This window comes from Triticum urartu, chromosome 7, assembly GCF_003073215.2.
Source record: "Triticum urartu cultivar G1812 chromosome 7, Tu2.1, whole genome shotgun sequence".
Lineage (NCBI taxonomy): Eukaryota > Viridiplantae > Streptophyta > Magnoliopsida > Poales > Poaceae > Triticum > Triticum urartu.
Window position 1 is genome coordinate 29,885,793 of NC_053028.1, and position 22,594 is coordinate 29,908,386.

Sequence of the window (22,594 nt, forward strand, 5' to 3'; positions counted from 1 at the left end):
AATTTAGGGTGTACTCAGTTGCTAAAGCCAAAGTATTGCTGGTTGCACTAGTGTTGGTCAGCTAGATATATGCCGGAAACAAACCAACAGGTCCTCCAGTCGTCCAGTTCAAAGGGTTGAGAGGTGGATTTGGTTACAGTTGGATCCGAATTCAAGGGCATGTACTGCTAGGGATGGGTGAGAGATATTCAGGAGTTGATTACTCTCTATAATTCAGGTGAAGTGTGAGAGGCCACAAATACTGTTGTTCTACATTTGGACACTAATAATGCAAAAAATAAATATGCCAGGTTTGACAGGAACTCTGCTCCAGGTTTTTAGCTGTGCTCGATTGACAGATCCAATGTGCATATATATGTGCTGGAAGTAAACCAGTTCACAAATATGCAAACAATCGGAAAAATGAACATCAAGTATTTCTCCTGCTGTTTGCAAGTACATCGAACAAAACAAAGTTTTGTAGGTCACGTCAATGTCCGAGTGTCACTGCCAGTCGATTATTTCAGCTGCTTACTGAAATCTGGGAGATCAATGAGTTGGATCCTTGGTAAAGCCCCTGCTTCTTCCCTCTCTTTTTGCGTGTTGTATCCCCATTTCACTGCCCAAACGGCATCCAGCAACATCAGCTACATAGGTTAGTTTTTCAACTACGAGTTAACCACTGGGTTTGGCTAGCCAGAACTATGACTTACCCAGGTAGAGGTTCCATTTGTCCAGCGCTGGTTCTTTGATCACGTTCTTCAGAGTCGCTAGTCGGTCCTCGACGAAACTGTTAAAGCGCAACAAAGAGAAAAAAAAGACAAAATTATCATTCCTTGATTTTCTTGAGTTTGAAGGTACTGTTATCCATTGCATAATTTGTATATTGAACAATGATTCAGATGAGCAACTTTTGATCCACGATATAACAATAATCTGTTTAAAAATCAAGATAACGACGTAGTAAGTGATCCCCATAATGTACAAAGAATTGCTTTGTTTGATTACTGTGCATATTGTAAACATAGGTTAATAAGTAGACAGAAAAAAAAAAGAAAAACAATATTATGACCAGCTGTAAGTAGTATTGTATACCAACTAATTGATTATGCAGGAGAGGAATATTTATATATTGTTCTCCAGAACTTAGCTTTCCGATGCAGTATATGGTATTAAAGTCAATCATACAAATGATGGACTTACTGAAGTGTAAGACCTTGGTGCTGTGGCATTTCCTGCAACTGCTGGAGAACTTTTACCTTCGGACTGAATAATGAAATCAGAGTCAGTAAGAAAATCCTTGATAAGTGAAGGAACGGCAAGAAAGGGCCTTACTAACCCAGATCCAAGTCCATATATCCTTTCAGAGGGAAAATCTACTCCAGCCAATTCTTTAAGTAGTGCTCCAGTAAATCTACTCTGAAAGACAATAAAAAAGTGATCAGTAGAAGATCAGCATTCTGCGTTACCTACAGGGCAGCTGTGAATTAACTAAAAGCTAAATCATCACTGTAAAAAACATCAACAAAATGATAAAGCCTAAAGATGGTTGTTAGAACCATTTGTTGAAACAAAATGCTTGGTTGTTCATAAAACAGAAACTGAAACCCTATGATATAGAAGATCATGATAAGTTAGGTTGCACAGAAGAAAAATGTAGGAGATAGACCTGTTTTGTTGTGACTATGTAAAGTTCAGAGCTTGAAAGCTTTAATGCATCAGCTGTCCCAGGATAAAACCTGCAGCCACACATTGGTTTGTCCATCAGTTGCACAATATCCTTTGTTCGATATGTATAATGAACATGAGACACTTGAGAGACACCACGCCATTTCAACTTTTTCGGACGTGTACTAGCTATAAAACTGAAAAGAGAGTGGGAAAAGTGCAGATACTGCCTGCTCGGAAGTGACATACAGAATTTTGATTTGTCAAGTGAAACAAAACTTTCACGCAGAGCAATAAAATCAACTTAAATTGTAAGACAGAATCATAAACTCAAGCAATATTAACACATAACAAAGCACATATGTTCTCATGGAGACACGCATGCACATAAAGGGATAGGGTGCAAACGTGGAGCCAATAATCAAGAACTATTAATGATCAATATTCTTTCCAACGTATTTGAAAACCACTGATCAACATATCACATTGAGTAACACAAATTAGAAAGTCATTTACAGGTTAGTCCCACTTAGATTCAATGAGTCTTCTGCTACTATTTCTTAAACTATCTTTGCATCTCTGTCTAAGAGAAATAGGGAATAGAAATGCACGATCTGTATTGCATCCATGTGGTCATGAGCCTGAGAGTGCTTTGGAAAGTTTTTAAGTATACCTCTCAATTGAGGATAAAACACCAACCGTCAATAGTGAAAAAACAAAATGTTTAGTTAAATGCAACTCCATTTCTCTGAGTATATTGGTCAGACCAGCAAGAAAATATACACCAATTATTCCATAGATCAGTCACCTGTTAGCACCTATCCAGCCAGACAAATCATTTTCAAGCCAGTCATCCCTTACACAGCCAAAGAGATCTACAAGAGATTCCCTATCTTCTTGCCACTCATCCATGAGAGTGGGCAACAGTTTTGACCAGTTGTCCAATATTTGTTGGATGCTAAGCCCATCTGCAACCTTGCAAATACCACCTTAATATAAAAATTCGATCAAGCTAGAAGCCTAAAATCATTTGCCTATTCTTTTACCACCTTTGACAGGACTGATGTTATTTGGTCATGAATATAATACAGATGAAGCAGTACAGAACTTACTGATGATTTTCGAGCAGAGGGTATCTGGATCTCAACAAGCAACCTTACAAGCAACAGGTTCTCATATCCTGTTTCTATCACTGGACGGAGCTGAAATAGAACAAAACATCCTAAGTAATGAACTATAAACAGTAAAATTATAAGAGGGATACTATGTTACTCGTCATGGAACCAATATGAGAACATGGTCCTATTATGCTTCATGAGAGCGAGCAGCTCAATTTATTCATAGCACCATTCTTTAAAAGCCTTATTTGAAAAACAGAAAAGGTTAATTATCACTGGTGTTCTACTATCCACAGTAGTACCAGATATTTGTAACATGTGGATTGCTCATACGTTTAGGAACTGTGGGCAAACAAGTATGTAACAATACATTTTTAGTTGTACTAGCAAGATGCCTGTGCGTTGCACGGAACATCAATATCTTGTGGGAGAAAATGATGAACGAGGAAAGGCCTTATCTGCAAATGTGGAGAGGAGTGCGGGTAAATTGTCATAGTTTCCTTCCTATCCATTAGATATAGATCGGACGGCCTATATTGCAGGATGGCAGGCACACCATCATCACCAACTCTGCTTTTTATAAGAGTAGATATATGGGATAACTTCATATAATGGATATATGAATGAAGGGGGCAATATTCACCTTGTTTGCTTGGTCAAAAATCATGTTTCATGTGTTCTGGAGAAACTAAGTGAGGAAGGTTTGACACCATTATTCTGTACCATCATCCTCTCAACTCTCAAGAGACCACCTGCTTACAACAACCTTAAAATTTGTTTTGATACCGACACTGTCCTTCGACGCCAGGGCTCTTAATTACCAAAAAATGCACCTAAATTTAACCCAGTCCCGGGTCTGTATCTGCACACTGAGGAGCAGAGAACTGCGCCGAAGTTGCTGCAAAGCTTCCGAATAACTATGGCGGCTGGCTGATGCGCAGCGGTGATTTCACTACTAAGGATGGATGGTGATGATAATTGGCGAGGACCATAGGGGAAAGTAGATTCTTGGTTGAATTTGAAAGCCCGAGGCAACAATAAGCTAAGTTTTACTAAGTGGCTGAGTAGTTCAGGACAGGGCACCAAATAACGTCACAGAACCAGCAACATGAGCAAGCCGCACAGTGCTTACCGCTCCAACCCACTAACCTCAATCATCCATCACATTTTGGGGGTAAGTGTTAGCTATTCATTTTACTGTTCTTTTTTGTCACATTCTTGTCAGTCAAAACTGCTACAGTAAGCCGCAAAATTTGCTGTGGTAAGGTGCATTGCAACATGGAATCTGCTTAGGGGGAGATTTCCTGCATCTCCATAAAAGACGCTTCCAACTAATCAACAAAATCAGTTCTGCAAAGCCACAGCATTTCTAAATGGAGCTTCGACATGCTAGTGTTAGCCAAGAACCTGTACATAGGATTGAGCATATACAGACAGACTGACATACTGTACATAGGCAGCAGCTAAGTACTACATTAGTCGGTGGGGAACAAGAGCAAAGGAGGGGCTTACGGTGTGCATCTGCTCCACGATCCACTCCTCCAAGGCGGCGTCGACCTGCTCAAACACCCACGGCCACCTCACCTTGGCGGCCTGCCACAGCGCACCGGGTCAACCACATCCACGTTTAGTCAACGCAAGAAACACGGCGGAGGAGGACGGAGTTAGGAGCGGACCTTGACGGCGGAGAGGGAGCTCTCCCCGCAGCTGTCGCAGAATACGCCGTCGAAGTCGAGGGCGTACAGGTCGCCGCCGCCCATCGCGGCGCGCGTGGGCCTCGCCGCCCTTACCCCTCCCCTCCCCGCTCCCCCGGGCGGCGGAACGGACCGAAGGGAGCGCGGGCGGGCACGCCAGCCCCAGCTACCCGCGGCCGGTGGAGCCCCCGCCCGCCTCTCCAGGCGGCCGGTCGCCAGAGCCGGACGCGCGCCGAGAAGACCAACGGCGGCCATTGCGTCCGAGGCTGAGCAAGAAGAAAGAGGCAGCTTGGATGAGAGAGCTGGGGCTATATGGGCTTTCTGCTCTGGTGGGCCAAGAAAGAAACGAGGGAGAGGAAAGGGGCGCAGCTGTTGCGCCGGGAGCTATATGTTCGAAGGCCGTGCTGCCAGTGTCAGAAGCATATACTGTTTAGGATTTCCGGACGCGGAGTTTCTCCTCCGGGGTTCATCTGCACCCGCGCTTAGAAAGAAAAACAAAACAAATACTAAAAAATTCAACTTTTTTTGCGCGGTAGATAATTTGATGCGTGAGGTACGTTTCAAATTTCTACTTATTTGGAGATCTGAGCAGCTCTCTGCAAAACAGACAAATTGGAGTCTGTAAAAAAGTTTACTATTCATGAACTGTTCTGATCCGGTTTGTCTTTTTTGCCAAGACCTGCTCAGATGTCCAAATGAGCTGAAATTTAGAGCGGACCTCACGTATCGAATTATTTACCTCACGCACTGTTCAATCACTTGCATTAAAAAGTTGTAACACCCCCACTCCGTTTTTATAAATTAAAAAAAAATCATACATTACAAAATTGTTTGCAGATTAAAAATATCTTGAATTTGAAAAAAAAATATTTGTGGATTTTTTAAAATTTCATGAATTTGAAAAAAAACACAAATTTTAAATATGTTTGTAAATTAAAAATCGTGAATATTTAAAAAGTCAAGAATTTTTTTAAAAAAATTGCGGAGTTGTAAAAATGCTCACAATATTTAAAAATATTCATGATTCTTAGGAAAGTTTAGAAAATGGACAAAAATGGATAATGAAAAACCAAGTGAAAAAGGAGAAACCACAGATAAAGAAAAAAAGCAGGACCGTAAGCATCTAGACACTTCCCAAAACTGGTGCAAAAAGAAACACTACATGGGCCGGCCCACTACTGAAGAAGCGCCAGAGGGGTATAAGGATAGAGTAAATGAATAGGACCTTCCCATGTTTATATAGTAACTATTGGTTGCCTAATGGTTTGTTAAGATAGAGATCAATAAATACTAGTCAAATATGACCAACACATCTTCTACCTTGGCTCTCTTTCCTCTGAAAATGCATTGGTTTCGTTCTATCCATAATTCCCACAAAACCAGGATGATCAATTGCCTTTGGTAGATTAAAAAAATTGTTGCTGTAATTTTACAATCTTTTCACGACTTCAAAAATGTTCCGTCATTTAAGATAAATTCACGGATTACAAAAAAATCATGATTTTTAAACCATTTAAAAATTTTAAACGGATCTTGAAATGTCTATAATTTTTAGAAAATGTTTGTGAAATTTATAAATGTTCACAAACTTGAATAGAAGGTTCATTAAATTTAAAATAAATATTTATAATTTTATAAAAATAAAAAATTCTTCAACTTTTAAATAATATTCTTATGTTAAAATGATGAAAATTGAAACGAAGAAAAAAAATGAAAAAATCGTAGAAAGGAAAAAGGGAAGAAAAGTAGTAAAGAAGCACAAAAAGGGACGCTAATGAGTTGCGTCGGCGATAGCGCTGGAGTGCACCATTTGTACACTTTGTGTAGTATCCTTCGCAGTGAGAACTAAATAGGTGATCTAGGTAGAGGTAGGGCGCTACACTACGACATATCGTTCAAAGAAAGCTCACAGCTTCAGGCCTTTTAGCAAAGTTCCTTTTCATTTCCCACCTTTATAATTATTTCGAAATGGTCTACACATTTGTATATTTTGTAAAAACTTATTTTACAAATTTAATGCAACCAGAGTTAAAAGTTATAAATGAAAAGTCCACGTAATTTCAAAAGTGTGAAGCATTTCAGGAGAATGTACAAGTAATTTTAGAGAAGTTTCCAACCATTTGAACCAAATGTTCATGAATACTTTAAAAATTTATGCGTCTGTAAAAAACGTGTTCACATATTTATACAACTATCCATGTTACTTAAAAAGTCTTAACATATTTTTTCAAAATTATTTTAATTTTAAAAACTTTCACAAGTATGAAAAATGTCAATTCAATTTTATATGTGTCCACACATTTTTATAAAAATGTTCATGCATATTATTAATAAAATGGAAAATGAACCTAAAAGTAATTTAAAAATAAAAATTAATAACTAAACAAAAAACACTGAAAAGCAAGTAAAAAACTGCTTCCAAGAGAAATCCAAAAATATATATATGAAAAAATGGTGGCTGAAACCCCCCGAAAAGAAAGCTGCCCCCAAACCCTGAGCACTACTTGCCAGAGGTAGAGGAGTTAGTATGGCGTAGTGGCGTGAGGGTCAAGCATCGGTCCAACTCCTTAACAAGCATTGCCACAAGATTTTGAAACAAAGACCATGGGGCTTCGTTACTTTTTCACCCTTGGTATTTTTTTATGTTTGGCTGACATGGTTGACTTTTGTGTCATGGGCCAGTATTTGGCGGGTCGTGTGATAGTCAAAGGAGGGGTAATGTCAAAGTGAATGTAACTTCACTCCATGAACTTGATCCAACACCGTGATTTCTTGTAGTATGCATCGGATGGCCATGAATATGCAGAGCGGGAGGAGCTGAGATGAAACATTGTAAGTACCTCAGAGTATGCAGTTCTGATATGTTTCTTGTGCTTCACTGTAAAAAAATGCATTTCATGGCTTGCTCAATTTCTCAAGAGCGCCCATACCCATCTTTTTCCTATCATGTACAAACTCACAGTGCCAACCTACCAACTATTCGAGATTGTTGCAATGTGTGACCCACGATGCGTTGAACGCTATCATATTTTTATTTATAGTCTCAGTATTTTATATGAAATTCTATCTGACTGTCATTATTTGTTTGATATTGTTTTTGTTTGAAATCTTTAATGGGAATTAGTCAAAAGTCATACTATTATAGTCATCACTAAGCCATACTATTATAGCCATCACTTTAGTGATATACATATAGCACTACAGAAGGCTCTTAAGATAATGTGTGTGAAATACCCCATTTCTTTCAACACGCCTGTGTTCCCACACCCTCGTGCAAACATTGTAAACATCATTTGAGTGTAGCTCATATATACTTTTTCCTGCATCGGCACAAACACTACGTCAAAAAACTCAATAACACTACAGTTTAAACAACAACATTGTCACTAGATACCATGTGGCACATGTCATAAGCAACACAAAATAGATGAAATAAAAACATTGTCACTAGATATTACACTACTGGACGAAAGCCAGACAACACTAGAGTTTAACCGACAACATTTTCACTAGATATTGCATAACCAGCGCGCATCGCAGAATCATAGATCACAACCACGAAGCAACAAATTAAAGGATCGAATAACAACATCCGACATCCAGGACTTCGCAACAATCAGAAGTGTCTTCATGCATCCCCTCCAGACATAGGAGCCCATCGATCAGTATCACTGGCCTAGGGTGCGGAGCACAGGGTAATCAGCCCCTTGACAACACAAGGGCAGCTTTTGCTCAGATACTCGAAGTCGTCAGTGGCCATGGCCTCGCTTAGATTTTGAGGAGTGCTGAGAAATTCGAAGCATGCACCCTTGAGATCACGGCAGTGGTGAAGCTCAGCCAATGCTAACACGTTGACCACAGTGCTCACATCGATTCTCTTGCACAACTTGTTTTTGCACATCAACTTGAGCCTCTCCATGTTATACCTGTCTGCTGCCACAAGGCGATGCCGGTACATGGCGTCTTCCTCCTTCTTTGCCATCTCGGGCAACGAGTTGGTGTACATGTAGCTGAGCAAGGCCTTGAACACCTATGCCTCCATGTCACCTATGCCGACCACGCCGGCGGCGACGTCGCTCTCCTTCATTGCGTGAAATAGCTCCGCATTGAAGACCGGCGATCGGGCCACGCACAGCCAGCGGTGTGTGGAGAACTTGTTGCCGATGACCTATTGCAGGCGACTTGACATGAACATGACACAAAGGTAGGGGATTGTCCCTAAAAGAATGGGTAGAGATTTTGTATGTATTTTCGTTTTTACTCGTCACATTGGCAATGTATATCCACGCGACTGGCTTTTTTTACCATGTTTACTTGTTACTACCTTTGTACTAATTTACTAGTCCTATTCCGAATCATATTTTGATCGTGATTTAAAATATATGTTAATTATACGTAGCAAAAAAATATCATTGAAAACTACATTCAAATATGAATCCAACAATATAATTTTCAGTGACATTTATTTATATTTTTCTAGTCAAATATGTAGTCAAATTTTGACCCAAAATATGATGGGAACTACTCCCTCCATTCCTAAATGTAAGCCTTTTAGAGATTCTATGCTGGAAATATTAGCTCTTTTGATTAATCTAATACACGAGTAGATAATAAACATGGCAATCACAGTATATGCAACTCATACCGATAACCAAAACATCTATGAAAATAGCTTACACGGCTAGCACATAAACGACCAGATAGGGGATGAACAAATCATACCCTCCAGTTAGCCAGGCCAATGCAGCAGCGGCGGCAGCAGCCTTGACGTCTTCCGCGACCTTCTTGGCTACTTCGTTGTCTGCCATGGAGTCGATGCAGGGGAAGTAGTCGAAGAAGATGAGGACAGAGACGAGGACGGGTCGGGAGCAGTCGCGCCGAGACGTGTTGGAGATATGCCCTAGAGGCAATAATATTTGTATTATTATATTTCCGTATTCATAATTAAAGAGTTTATATTCTATGTTATAACTGCTATGATCCTGGAATATGCGACTCAGTGGAAAACTCATATGCACGTGTGGAATGACAAACAGTTAAATAAAAGGTTATTAGTCTTGCCTCTAGGACTAGCTCAACTGTTGTTGGCAATCACGTTTTCCGGATCTTAGGATATCGTTAAGTATAACGATGATTCTAAAACAACATTAAGATTATGACGTTGGAAGAACGGTCATAGTGAATCGACCCAAACTTGTCTGTATAAATTGAGTTAATATTATTGTAATCAATTGTAATAATAACGGAATGTTAACGTGTGACTTTGCTCCTTATACCATGAGAGTATCGTAGTCACTTCTTAACGTACGGTGGGCTTTGGGGTGGCTCGAACGTCACCTGTAACACGGTGATCATAACGACAACTTATGGGTTAATCGAAAAGTTTGACAAGGGACTAGATAGCTCAAGAGAGGGATTTTCTCCTCCGATGATGGAGAGATATTCTTAGGGCCCTCTCGGTATGACGACATCCATCATCGTCTAGCCAGACACAGGTGACTTCGTCATGGTAATGCCGGAGATAACAAGAAAGAAGAACAAAACCGGTAATGAGGATATCGTTGTAGTGATCATGTGATGACTTAGGAGGACACCGACAAATCCCGGGTTTTGTGAAGTATCGCGAAGCAAAAGGAACATCACACGAAAACCAAAGGTTCACTCGAATATTATTTGTATGCTCATAGGGATCAATATGGACATCTAGGGTTCCGCTGTCGGTCATTGAACGAAGTGGTTTTGTTCATGTCTATGAGTTACCGAATCTACGGGGTCACAAGCTTAAGGCAATTACGATCTGCCGAGTCTTAGTAGAACGGGAGTGATGAGAAGGTATTTGTGGAATTATTTGATAAATATTCGAAATAGTTTCGGGAGGATCCAGAAGCGTTCCAGGGTCACCGAAAGGGTGTTGGAGAGTATCGGGTAATACCGCTAAATATATATAGGTGAAGGTTAGTTTAGTTAGATTGTTAGTCTCTCTTCAATGAGTGCCCTACATACAGATCGTACGAGCTAGAGCAATTCAATATGAGTACCACATATAGATCACATACATGTCTCAACTGATTAATGAACCTGGTGTAACATATCAAACAAAATCAACAAAAAAGATAAAGCAACTTGCTAACGGTTCGGTGGCAAGTTCGTTGTAAATATTTTATGTATACTCTATTTTTTCAACTTTTCATACGAAAATCCTAAACTAGAAGCTGCTACTAAGATATTAATCTGCCTATACATTTTAAAGGTCTCTATTATGGATATATATAGAGCATCGCAAAGTAATCTGCGAAAGGCATACTTAAATTTGTGTTTTATATTTTTAGTTTTCTCACACTACAAAACTTTTGGTTTAAATATTGATGTAAGGTATAACATATCAAAAATAAAAAATAATACAACTTTCATTGCAAGCATGACTAAAATCTGTGAGAGACAATACATACTTTTTAATGATAGAAATTATGACTGTAACTTGAATACACTATTGTTAATATTCCTCCGTCCCAAAATTCTTGTCTTAGATTTGTCTAAATACAGATGTATCAAGTCACGTTTTATTATTAGATACATCCATATCTAGACGAATCTAAGACAAGAATTTTGGGACGGAGGAAGTATATAGCAACATTGTTATTTAGTGAATTATCAAAATATATTGACTATGATTTTCATTTTACAAAAATAACTTATCATTAGGTAGAAGAGTTTAATATAAATATTTAATCATTTTGTTCGTGAGCAAAGGAGGGTCACTAATCGGCGTCTTTTTGGGAGCAACGAATGTTATGAAGTATTATGGTGTATAAATGTCTTGCATAGGAGATGAGACGACATAGCATGGTGAGGCGAGAACAACAGATGATAGCCTATGATAGTCTCAAAGAAAGACTTCTATTTGAACACTTGGTGTCAATTTTGCTATCGCTTCAATTCCAATAGAGAAGTACTAACTCATGGGGCTGGGATCATTGTAGCTAACCGTATTTTTAGAACCTCATTCGTATGTCGCGTTTCACGAAGGAAAGCAGTGGAATGAGTTTGCGGCACCATGATAGGATTGAAGTTCTTGAACATAACAAACAGTAGATAAATGTTCATCACTCGGGTATGACGGTGCACATCAAATTTTGCTAAACATCTCAGCCCATATACATGCTACTTCATTTTAATTTATGTGTCTTTAGTTTTATCTTTTTGCCTTTGTTCAGTTACAAACCAAAAAATGCAAGTTGTGTGTATGTGTGTAGAATACCTGCCATATCCTTGAGAAGAAGATCAGAAGGAGGAAATGTCTCGTTCGATTCTTCAGCTCCAGCGAGCATTTGTTGCGTGCTTAGTAAGTTGGTGGTTTTCGATCAAGAGGGAGAGCGGGACGTCTTGCACAAGGAAATGCCAGAGTCTATGTCGCTACCATAGAGCCCAAGACTTAGGCCAAGCAAGAGTCCGGCCGTCGGACCAATGGATTACAGGGTACCCAGGACCGGACAACTGAGAGGTTCGACAGAGGTGCCGTGGTGAGCAAGGACTAAAGGAGCCTAGTTCGATGTGCCCAAGAAGACAACACGGGACATTCCCTAACCCGGGAAGAGTATCCCTTGAAGCCTTTTAAAAATCCCGCATGGGAGGGGAGAACATTAAAGGGGCCTAGTTCGATGGGCCCAAGAAGATAGCACGGGACATTCCCTATAGCACGACGCACTGTGTGTTATGTTTTTAGCCACTGGATAGGATCAATGTGACCGATGCAAAACTTCTTTTCAGATGCCCGACGTACAGTACAGGCGCTCCCCTTTTTTATTAAAAAGTTTTGGCTGGATGCCCTTTCAAAAAAAAAGAGAGAAGTTTTGGCTGGATGCACGGTTTAATCGGATTTCTCTTCCTGGAAGGCGCCGGTCAGAGCGAGGCTATTCTGGTTGATGTCGTGCACAAAAAACAGAACGGAGCTGCTGCACACACACCAGGCGGTGCTACTTACTGCTAACCTACTCCTACCATGCTCATCCATTTGTTGTTGGTGCCAGATCTGCTGCCCCTAAAATGGGCGAATTCATGTGAATTTAAGAGCGTACGTTCTCCCTTAAACCCGCTGAGACCACTTGATTGGTCCGACTATATGCATCACTGTATATATTGGAGCTGGAGAACGATCTTAGGTTGTTAATTATCATGCCTATTTTTGGGTGAAGTTTTGTCTATCATTGCACAGGTGGGCTCTTGTGGCATGAGAGTATGGTTAATAGTACAGCCAGCTGCTGGCCATATGGTGTTGCAATGTCATCTATAGACAAGCTTATAAACGGCGAGTACAATATTTAGATGTAAATAACTATTTTTTTATTGATACATGCCCTACATCCCTCTCTCATAAAGTCTCTAGGAGCACATGTTGCAGCCGGCTATTAGTTTGTAGTCAGGTTTTCTTTTCTCTCTACCAATTAAGCAAAAATATATTATTTAAAGTCTTACAACCCACCTAGCCACCTTATTGTACTTGCCCTTATGATTGTTGGATATGCTCCCATGGATGTTTATGGTCCATCAGGGAGTAGCATATCATGCTTGTTATCACCTTCATTCCTATTATTGGTCCAAGATTGTATTTTCTCTGTCCCAAAATAAATGTCTTAATTTACACCTATTTCGAGATGGATAAATACTACTCCACAAATATTCGTTTTGGTGCCCAGGTTCAGATGCTCCTGAAATCTATCCCGTCAGTTGAGCATGTAGATCTGAGCCAGGGCACGTATTCGTTTGCGTATTGGTGTTGCTGGTCGTCCAAAAGAAACGGGCCTTTGGCTGCAGTATAAATACGCAGGTGGCCGTTTGTACCAGACGGAGCTGAATTCTGTTCAACATGTTATTCTGTACTCTCCGTTTTTATTTAGTTCGTGTATTAGCTTTGGTCAAAGTCAAGCTTTATAAACTTAGATCAATTTTATAAACAAAAACATTAACATATATGATAACAAATCAACATCATTAGATTTATTATTGAATGTACTTTCATATAGTATAAATTTGTTATGATAAATGTTTCTATTATTTTCTATAAACTTGGTCAAACTTTACGAAATTTGACTTCAGTCAACTCTAATATGCGGAGTAAATAAAAACCGTCAACGGACAGCTGTAACGACAACGGCAGTCCGTCACGCATTCTATATTTTAACCCGCGCGGCCGCGCCCCAAAATCTCATCCTCGCCCACAGCGCACAGTTTTACTACAACCCATGAACTGCAGTTACTCAGTACGAATTTTGAATGTTGAAAGCCATGGCGCACAGCCTGGCATAGTACAAATGATGTAAATATATGTTTTTTAAAGATTTCAATGCGGACTACGTATGAATGTATATAGATTTGTTTAAAAGTGTAGATTCACTCATTTTGCTCTGTATATAGTTCGCATTGAAATCTTTAAAAAGACATATATATTTAGGAACGGAGAGAGTAGTCTGCACGCCTCTAATTTTAATATGATGATTCATTTTCGCTATGATTAACTTGTGCCCCCTTGTAGCAGAGCTCGCACTCGCTAGCTCCACAATAGATCTCAAGTTTTTTTTTTTGCGAGGAATAGATCTCAAGTTTGCATACTAAAATAAAATGGCACGGACAGTGTAGTAGCCGAGCCCAGTTGTAGGATTGGATAACTATACAGCCATTTTCTCTTGGAGTTGGTTTCATATTATATTCAAAAAATACAAGTGTGGAAAGGGGCAACCACCCTTGGAGCGTCAGAAACAGGGCTCATGCGGACAACGATAGTCAGTTGGCGAGAGCCTCGGTGCGTCAGTGCATACCGTTGAGCATTGTTCAACCAATATATTGTGCCTCCGTGATAGTTTGTCTCCCATTTTGATAATGATGGTTACTTTTCGATATGTTAATTTAGGCTAGTCATAGTGAAGAGTAACTTAGACTAAAAACATTCATATATTATTACTTGCCTATGTTACTAACTCTATAGTTGGTAGTGTCATAGGAGTGATAACATAACTATCTTCATTTATTACTTTGTAGTGTCATGCATTGGGAATCGCTATCTAATGATGACATATTATGTTACTTTATTTGCGTCCCTCCTCTTCAATAATTTGTCACACACTCCTTTTGGCTTATGTGGCATGCATGTCACTACCCATGTTACCTCCACTATGACCAGCCTTAGCACCCCTTGCGGTACACAGCCGATAGCTCGCACTCACTAGCTCCACAATAGATCACAAATTTTTGTACTAAAATAAAATGATGTAAACAAACAATTTTTTATATAAAATGCAAATACAACGTATCACCTAAACATCACTATTTTCTTATCGTCAACTCGTATAACTATTGGAGCTAATAACACATAACCCAAGAAAAGGTACTCCCTCTAGTTGGGTTTATAAGTTGGCTATGAGTTTTTAAGTCCTTGATTTGACTAATAAAAATGTATAATATGCCAAAATAAATATATTGTTAGAAATTTCCTTTGATCAAGACTCTATATGGTTGGTACGTGTGCAAGAGAGCCCTTAATGACCTGATTCCAACCAATCCTTAGGAACACCATGACGCGAGAGGAAACAGTGTAATACAGAGTTCGCTTGTAGGTACAATTGGGTATTTGGGTGTGAAGAGCACCTTGGTATTTCGTAGGATTTTGAGATGTTGCGGGGTTGAAGAGATCCAATTGCTAATAATGCCATCATAGGGGCATGAAAATAGGTCCCGAGGCGATGGGAGGAGGGTGATCAAGGTCATTGTTTCTGGTGCCCCATAACCGCACACAGGGGGACGATGATGTTGAGCACCACGTCTCAATAGCTGGAATTTCCCATAATCTTGAGCAAAATTGATCCGATGTTGGTGAAGTAGCTATTATTTGATGATGCAGGGTACCCATGGATGGCACCGGTTGTCAGGATAATATTTCTGTGGCTCGTGGCAGACAATTATCGCACATGATTTCTTTGGCCGTGGGGCATAATTGCAGTTCAGTAGGGATCACTAGACACAATCCCTTGTGCGAGTAATAGCACTACTCACTCCTAGAAATCATTGTGCACTAAATTGGATTTTGTCTTATTAGCTAGGCTGGCGGTGAAATATTTAAATCCGTCACGCATCATTCTTTGTATCTCTAAGGATAGTAAGTGAGTATCATGACCGACTTGCCCAGTTTTAATAGGAGAAACACAAACAGAAGTATATTTCGTGAAAGGCCTCTCTATTTTCTAGGGTTTAAAACTTTCAGACATGGTCATTTTTTTCCCATAAAAGTTTGAGTGTTATGAAATTGCAAGTGCTAGTTCCAGCACCGTTGGAAGCAAAAAAAGAGAAATTATTCTAACTAGTAGAATGTTCGTGCGTTGCAACGGGCTTATGAGAAAAAAAAGATGCTATGAAGCTAAAATAACCGAGAACAATGCCATCTCAACCAACACACATCTTTTTTTGACAATCAGCTAACACATATCATATTATCAAACATAATAATATTATTGACAGATAAAAAATGTGTTTTAATTGGAATGAGTTGTGATTCAGTCATCTCAGCACAATCAGAGTCCAGAGCATTGATTTTGTTTGTTTTCGCCACATTTTCCATGAATGTCATATGATGATGAAATTTGCAAGCTATGAAAACATTTGCCAAAGTTTCACACAAAAAAAGAAATTATGTTAATATATTTTCAAATGTTTTTTATTTTACTGTTCACCCGAGCCCATATGAGCTCGGGTTTAGAACAGTTGTGTCTTGTTTTTTTCTTTTTGAAAAAGGAATATATTAATATCGTGAAGATACCAGCCTTTGCATCAACAAGATGTCTAAAAGACATTCAGGATGCACACAACCCGAAACGATAAAAAAACAAAGGCCTCGTCACACTGAACAATTCCAAACCACCACCAAAGACAATACCCGGAAAACATAAAAGGTCTCCAAAAGCGATGCCTTCAAGAAGAAAACTGTCGACAAGCGTCGTCATTGACCGATCCAAGATCTTAGGTTTTCATTCTAAAGAAATCCAAGCTCTCAAAACAAATCCTTCAGCAATGCAATTGCAAGGCACATCCAATGAAGGTCAGACTTTAGTTTTTCACCCTGAAATTCAAGACTCGGCACCTGAGGAGCACCACCAAAAATGAAATCCTCCAGTGCTGCGGCCCCCACTTGTCGCTGCTACTTGTGAAAGTTATCAAATTGTTGTGTCCTGTTTATATACCACTACATAGTAACATGTGGTTGTGTAATGCTTTCCTTAAGATAGGAAACCGTTTAACACTGGCCAAATCTGACCGTTGTATCTCACATCATAACAATACTAGATAATTGATGGCGCGTGTTGCTGCGCCAATCAATTTTGGCGCTTTAATAATTGTGATTGATACAACTATTTAGAGTGATAGTATTTTTAACATTCTTATTGTTCTATCGACAATGATGATTCTATGTAGCTTTGTTGCGTACCTTCTCATGCATGAATAATGATGTGCATTGATGGGAATTTTTTACACCATGAATTCATAATTACCCAAAGTCTCGATCTGATGGCTAGAAACGCTAAATAGACTGAGATGGTTGGATTAGTGACACTCCAAAAATAATAAGAAAAGGAGCAGAATGGTACTGATCAGTTGTCTCCATTGTGGCACAAAAACATCGTTACTAAGCTCTTGTTTACACAAATATCACATAGCCACATCTTTACTAAACTCTTGGGAACTTGATGTAGCCCGCCACTAAACAGTTTAACAAAATAGCTAGAGTAAATAGTTAACACCCCTTTAGCATGTAATTTCTAAGCACAGCCTACCCCGATAATTATTCAAGTTGGCTGAAACACACTTAGCTATGACTTAATCAAAGACTTTAAACTCGCATCATGTACATCTAAAGTAAAATTATATAACAATAAACCAGCTTCGACGATAGTAGCTACACTTGTATTAACTGAAAATCATATTGAACAATCACAAGCACACAGGCTGTCTCCCATACAGAGGTCAACACAAACTCGCCATTGCTTTGCTCAGTTTGAAACAAGGTAAGAACAAAGTTTGATAATTTCCCTCAAGAGTTGAGAATAACTAATCCCGTACTGTACCTGAGTTTGGTCTTGTTACGCAAAGACTTCAATTCATCTTTTGGTGACAAGACAATATTTTACTTGGTTGGATTTCCATAACAGGCTAATGTTCATCAAGGAAATCCATGTAGAAGTCATGTTATTTCGTTCAGTTTCATTAGACGTTTTTAAATATGAGAAAGCACATGGTTTAGTCGACACTGTCGTAGATCTTCAGGGTACAAAAATGGCAACAGTGAATGCATCCATGAATGATCAGGATTGAAAATGACGCTGCAATAGATCTGCGATGAAATTTCTGTGAAACAAGTAAGACATGGCACAAAACAATGGCAACAGTGAGAGCATGCATGGATAAAATAAGAAGTGTGCTTTCTGGTTTAGCTGTAACACCGAATAAGTGGCCATCAATTTGCTTATGCTTGTACAGCGCTCCACTACTTTCATTCAAGACCTTCAGGGTATCTTGAGCTATATTGACATTTAGTCCCTCCCTTTCTAAGTATAAGCACTTTTAAAAATTTCCATATGGACTATACGTACGGATGTATAGACATATCTTAGAGTGTAGATTCACTCATTTTGCTCCATATGTAGTCCCTATTAGATTATCTAAAAGGTCTTATACGGTATTTAGGAACGGAGGGAGTAGATAACTATAGAGAGTTCACTGACCAGTTAAGCAATTGCAAGTCTCCATTCAACAGCAAGGACATGAGCAGCTTTTTGTGCAAGTATTGACTATGAATATAATCTTATACTGTTAAATTTTATAATTTGAAATAAGCTGGACAAACAATATTCAGAATTTATAAGAACATGGTGGACTGGTACTGGGACTCGGAGTCTCGGACCGGGAAAAGAGAATTATTAGAATATATACTCAGCATGCATGTATTACCATGAAGAATGGGCTGACATCTTGGGCAACCACTCTGCAGTTCCATAGGAAAGGCACGTGTAGAAATTAGATGATCATACGGAATAGCTCTCCTGCAATGGAATTTTTAGCACACCAGATCAATAAGAAAACTTAGTTTGGATCTAAGATCACAAAATATTTCTCGCGATGATTTTGACAACAAATTGGTAGATGAATTATTGGACAGAGCAAGTTAATACAAAGTTCCCTTCCATCCATTAGATTCAGACATGAATGATTTAAGGTTTGAAGGGGTCGTCTTACAGATGGTGTCCCATCCAGCAGCGCATGAACAAGGTAGGGCTGTAAGGGAATGGATGACCATTGTAGCTCGCACGGCTCGCACGCGCCGTCACTTGCGGCCACCGAGCGGGGTCGCCGTTGCTGGGAGGTGGTAGGCATCGGCGAGGAGGATACGACTTGGAAGGCCTGCTGGTGATTATATATGCGAGCCTGGAAAGGAAGAAGGTGAATCACAATAGTAACTGACCTGCAATTATCATCGCACATCGATTGCTAGTAATGACCTGCAGCAACTGCGATTTACGTTGCCAATAACTGGCGAGTCAACAACGATGATGACGGCGTTGCCGCCCTCTCTGAGAGCGCTACCTTGTCGCTGGCGTGGTCAGACCGCAGGCCTACATCACATCAACCCAATTGGCCCAAAATCACAGGAGATGTCCGATTTAGTTACCGGAGCAGCAGCCCATTCCTGTTGAGCAGGTTAGTGGTCAGCTTACAAAGCCCATGCGGGACAAGAACGAGATCTAACGGCCAGAACACCAGATCCTACGGCTGGGAATCCTAATGGCATGAGAGGGCTCTGTTAGTGCACAGTTTTAATGTTTCTAAATTCATATCTTAATAAGGGCATTGTCACAGCTAGACCTCCAAGTATGACTCACACTACGGACACTCAAAGAGACAAATTTTATTCAACTCGTGGAAACTAATATACATAGGGCCCGTACGTGGCGTAAATATACATGCATGCTACCCTAGACCACAATACCAATACGCATGCTACCCATGCATCTACTCAGTGTTTACTGTAGAGCGTGACGTTGGTCCACCGTGACTCCATGCAGCTGGACTGGTCGTGGTGCTGCATGTAAACCCCAAACTTGAAGTAGTAGGCTTCTGAGAGATTGCATTGAGGAATGCACATAGCTTCATAATGGCTAATCGAACGTTTTCCGGTAGAAACCCTCTCAATGCAATCGGAAGCAGTTGCGTCATAATCACGTGACCGTCATGAGATTTTAGGTTCTGAAACTTTTTCTCTGACATATTTATTATTTCCTTTATATTCGACGAGAAGCCAGTTGTGACTTTCATACTGAGCAGGCATTCAAAGAAGATTTCTTTCTTTTTTTTTCGTAAGAGCGTAGCTAGCAGGACCTTTATACTGCTTCGGAGGCATGCCGTCTTTTTCGTGCAAACGTTGCAGGTCCTCCCGTGCCTCAGGTGTATCTTTTGTCTTCCCATACACGCCCAAGAAGCCTAGCAGGTTCACGCAAAGGTTCTTCGTCACGTGCATCACGTCGATCAAAGAGCGGACCTCTAGGTCTTTCCAGTAGGGTAGGTCCTAAAATATAGATTTCTTCTTCCACATCGGTGCGTGTCCCTCAGCGTCATTTAGAACAGCTAGTCCGCCGGGACCCTTTTCAAAGATTACGTGTAAATCATTGATCATAACAAGTACGTGATCACCGGTACGCATGGCGGGCTTCTTCCGGTGATCTGCCTCGCCTTTGAAATGCTTGCCTTTCTTTCGACATTGATGGTCGGAAGAAATCGACGATGGCCCAGGTACACATTCTTCCTGCATTTCTCCAGGTATATACTTTCAGTGTCATCTAAACAGTGCGTGCATGCGTGGTATCCTTTGTTTGTCTGTCCTGAAAGGTTACTGAGAACGGGCCAATCGCTGATGGTCACGAACAGCAACGCCTTTAGGTTAAATTCCTCCTGTCTGTGCTCGTCCCACGTACGTACACCGTTTCCATTCCACAACTGTAAAAGTTCTTCAAATAATGGCCTTAGGTACACATCAATGTCGTTGCCGGGTTGCTTAGGGCCTTGGATGAGAACTGGCATCATAATGAACTTCCGCTTCATGCACATCCAAGGAGGAAGGTTATACATACATAGAGTCACGGGCCAGGTGCTGTGATTTCTGCTCTGCTCCCCGAAAGGATTAATGTCATCCGCGCTTAAAGCAAACCATACGTTCCTTGGGTCCTTTGCAAACTCATCCCAGTACTTTCTCTCGATTTTTCTCCATTGCGACTCGTCAGCGGGTGCTCTCAACTTCCCGTCTTCTTACGATCCTCATTGTGCCATCACATCCACTTGGCATGCTCTTAGTTTCTGAACAGACGTTTCAACCGTGGTATTATAGGAGCATACCGCATCACCTTCACATGAACCCTCTTCCTGGGGGGCTCGCCGTCAACATCACCAGGGTCATCTCGTCTGATCTTATACCGCAATGCACCGCATACCGGGCATGTGTTCAGATCCATGCAGCTGGACTGGTCGTGGTGCTGCATGTAAACCCCAAACTTGAAGTAGTAGGCTTCTGAGAGATTGCATTGAGGAATGCACATAGCTTCATAATGGCTAATCGAACGTTTTCCGGTAGAAGCCCCCTCAATGCAACCGGAAGCAGTTGCGTCGTAATCACGTGGCAGTCATGAGACTTTAGGTTCTGAAACTTTTTCTCTGGCATATTTATTATTCGCTTTATATTCGACGAGAAGCCAGTCGTGACCTTCATACTGAGCAGGCATTCAAAGAAGATTTCTTTCTCTTCTTTCGTAAGAGCGTAGCTGGCAGGACCTTTATACTGCTTCAGAGGCATGCCGTCTTTTTCGTGCAAACGTTGCAGGTCCTCCCATGCCTCAGGTGTATCTTTTGTCTTCCCATACACGCCCAAGAAGCCTAGCAGGTTCACGCAAAGGTTCTTCGTCACGTGCATCACGTTGATTGAGGAGCGGACCTCTAGGTCTTTCCAGTAGGGTAGGTCCCGAAATATAGATTTCTTCTTCCACATGGGTGCGTGTCCCTCAGCGTCATTGGGAACAGTTAGTCCACCGGGACCCTTTCCAAAGATTACGTAGTGTAAATCATTGACCATAGCAAGCACGTGATCACCGGTGCGCATGGCGGGCTTCTTCCGGTGATCTGCCTCGCCTTTGAAATGCTTGCCTTTCTTTCGACATTGATGGTTGGTTGGAAGAAATCGACGATGGCCCAGGTACACATTCTTCCTGCATTTGTCTAGGTATATACTTTCAGTGTCATCTAAACAGTGCGTGCATGCATGGTATCCTTTGTTTGTCTGTCCTGAAAGGTTACTGAGAGCGGGCCAATCGTTGATGGTCACGAACAGCAACGCCTTAAGGTTAAATTCCTCCTGTCTGTGCTCATCCCACGTACGTACACCATTTCCATTCCACAGCTGTAAAAGTTCTTCAACTAATGGCCTTAGGTACACATCAATTTCGTTGCCGGGTTGCTTAGGGCCTTGGATGAGAACTGGCATCATAATGAACTTCCGCTTCATGCACATCCAAGGAGGAAGGTTATACATACATAGAGTCACGGGCCAGGTGCTGTGATTGCTACTCTGCTCCCCGAAAGGATTAATGCCATCCGCGCTTAAAGCAAACAATACATTCCTTGGGTCCTTTGCAAACTCATCCCAGTACTTTCTTTTGATTTTTCTCCACTGCGACCCGTCAGCGGGTGCTCTCAACTTCCCATCTTTCTTTCGGTTCTCACTGTGCCATCACATCAACTTGGCATGCTCTTCGTTTCTGAACAGACGTTTCAACCGTGGTATTATAGGAGCATACCGCATCACCTTCACATGAACCCTCTTCCTGGGGGGCTCGCCGTCAACATCACCAGGGTCATCTCGTCTGATCTTATACCGCAATGCACCGCATACCGGGCATGTGTTCAGATCCTTGTATGCACCGTAGTAGAGGATGCAGTCATTAGGGCATGCATGTATCTTCTCCACCTCCAATCCTAGAGGGCATACGACCTTCTTTGCTGCGTATGTACTGTCGGGCAATTCGTTATCCTTTGGAAGCTTCTTCAATATTTTCA

At 40.7% G+C, this 22,594-nt stretch overlaps 1 protein-coding gene across 1 annotated transcript; it reads right to left on the reverse strand.

The window, feature by feature from the left end:
* Positions 1-291: 291 nt before the first annotated feature.
* LOC125521521 lies at positions 292-4,762 on the reverse strand. Its single transcript, XM_048686575.1, has 9 exons — positions 4,442-4,762; positions 4,278-4,358; positions 2,760-2,849; positions 2,456-2,622; positions 1,649-1,718; positions 1,319-1,398; positions 1,183-1,245; positions 693-769; positions 292-598 (listed from the first exon to the last, which is right to left on the reverse strand). The coding sequence occupies exons 1-9, from the start codon at positions 4,712-4,714 to the stop codon at positions 498-500; spliced, it is 1,002 nt and encodes a 333-aa protein (XP_048542532.1). The 5' UTR covers positions 4,715-4,762; the 3' UTR covers positions 292-497.
* Between the last annotated feature and the right edge of the window lie 17,832 nt (positions 4,763-22,594).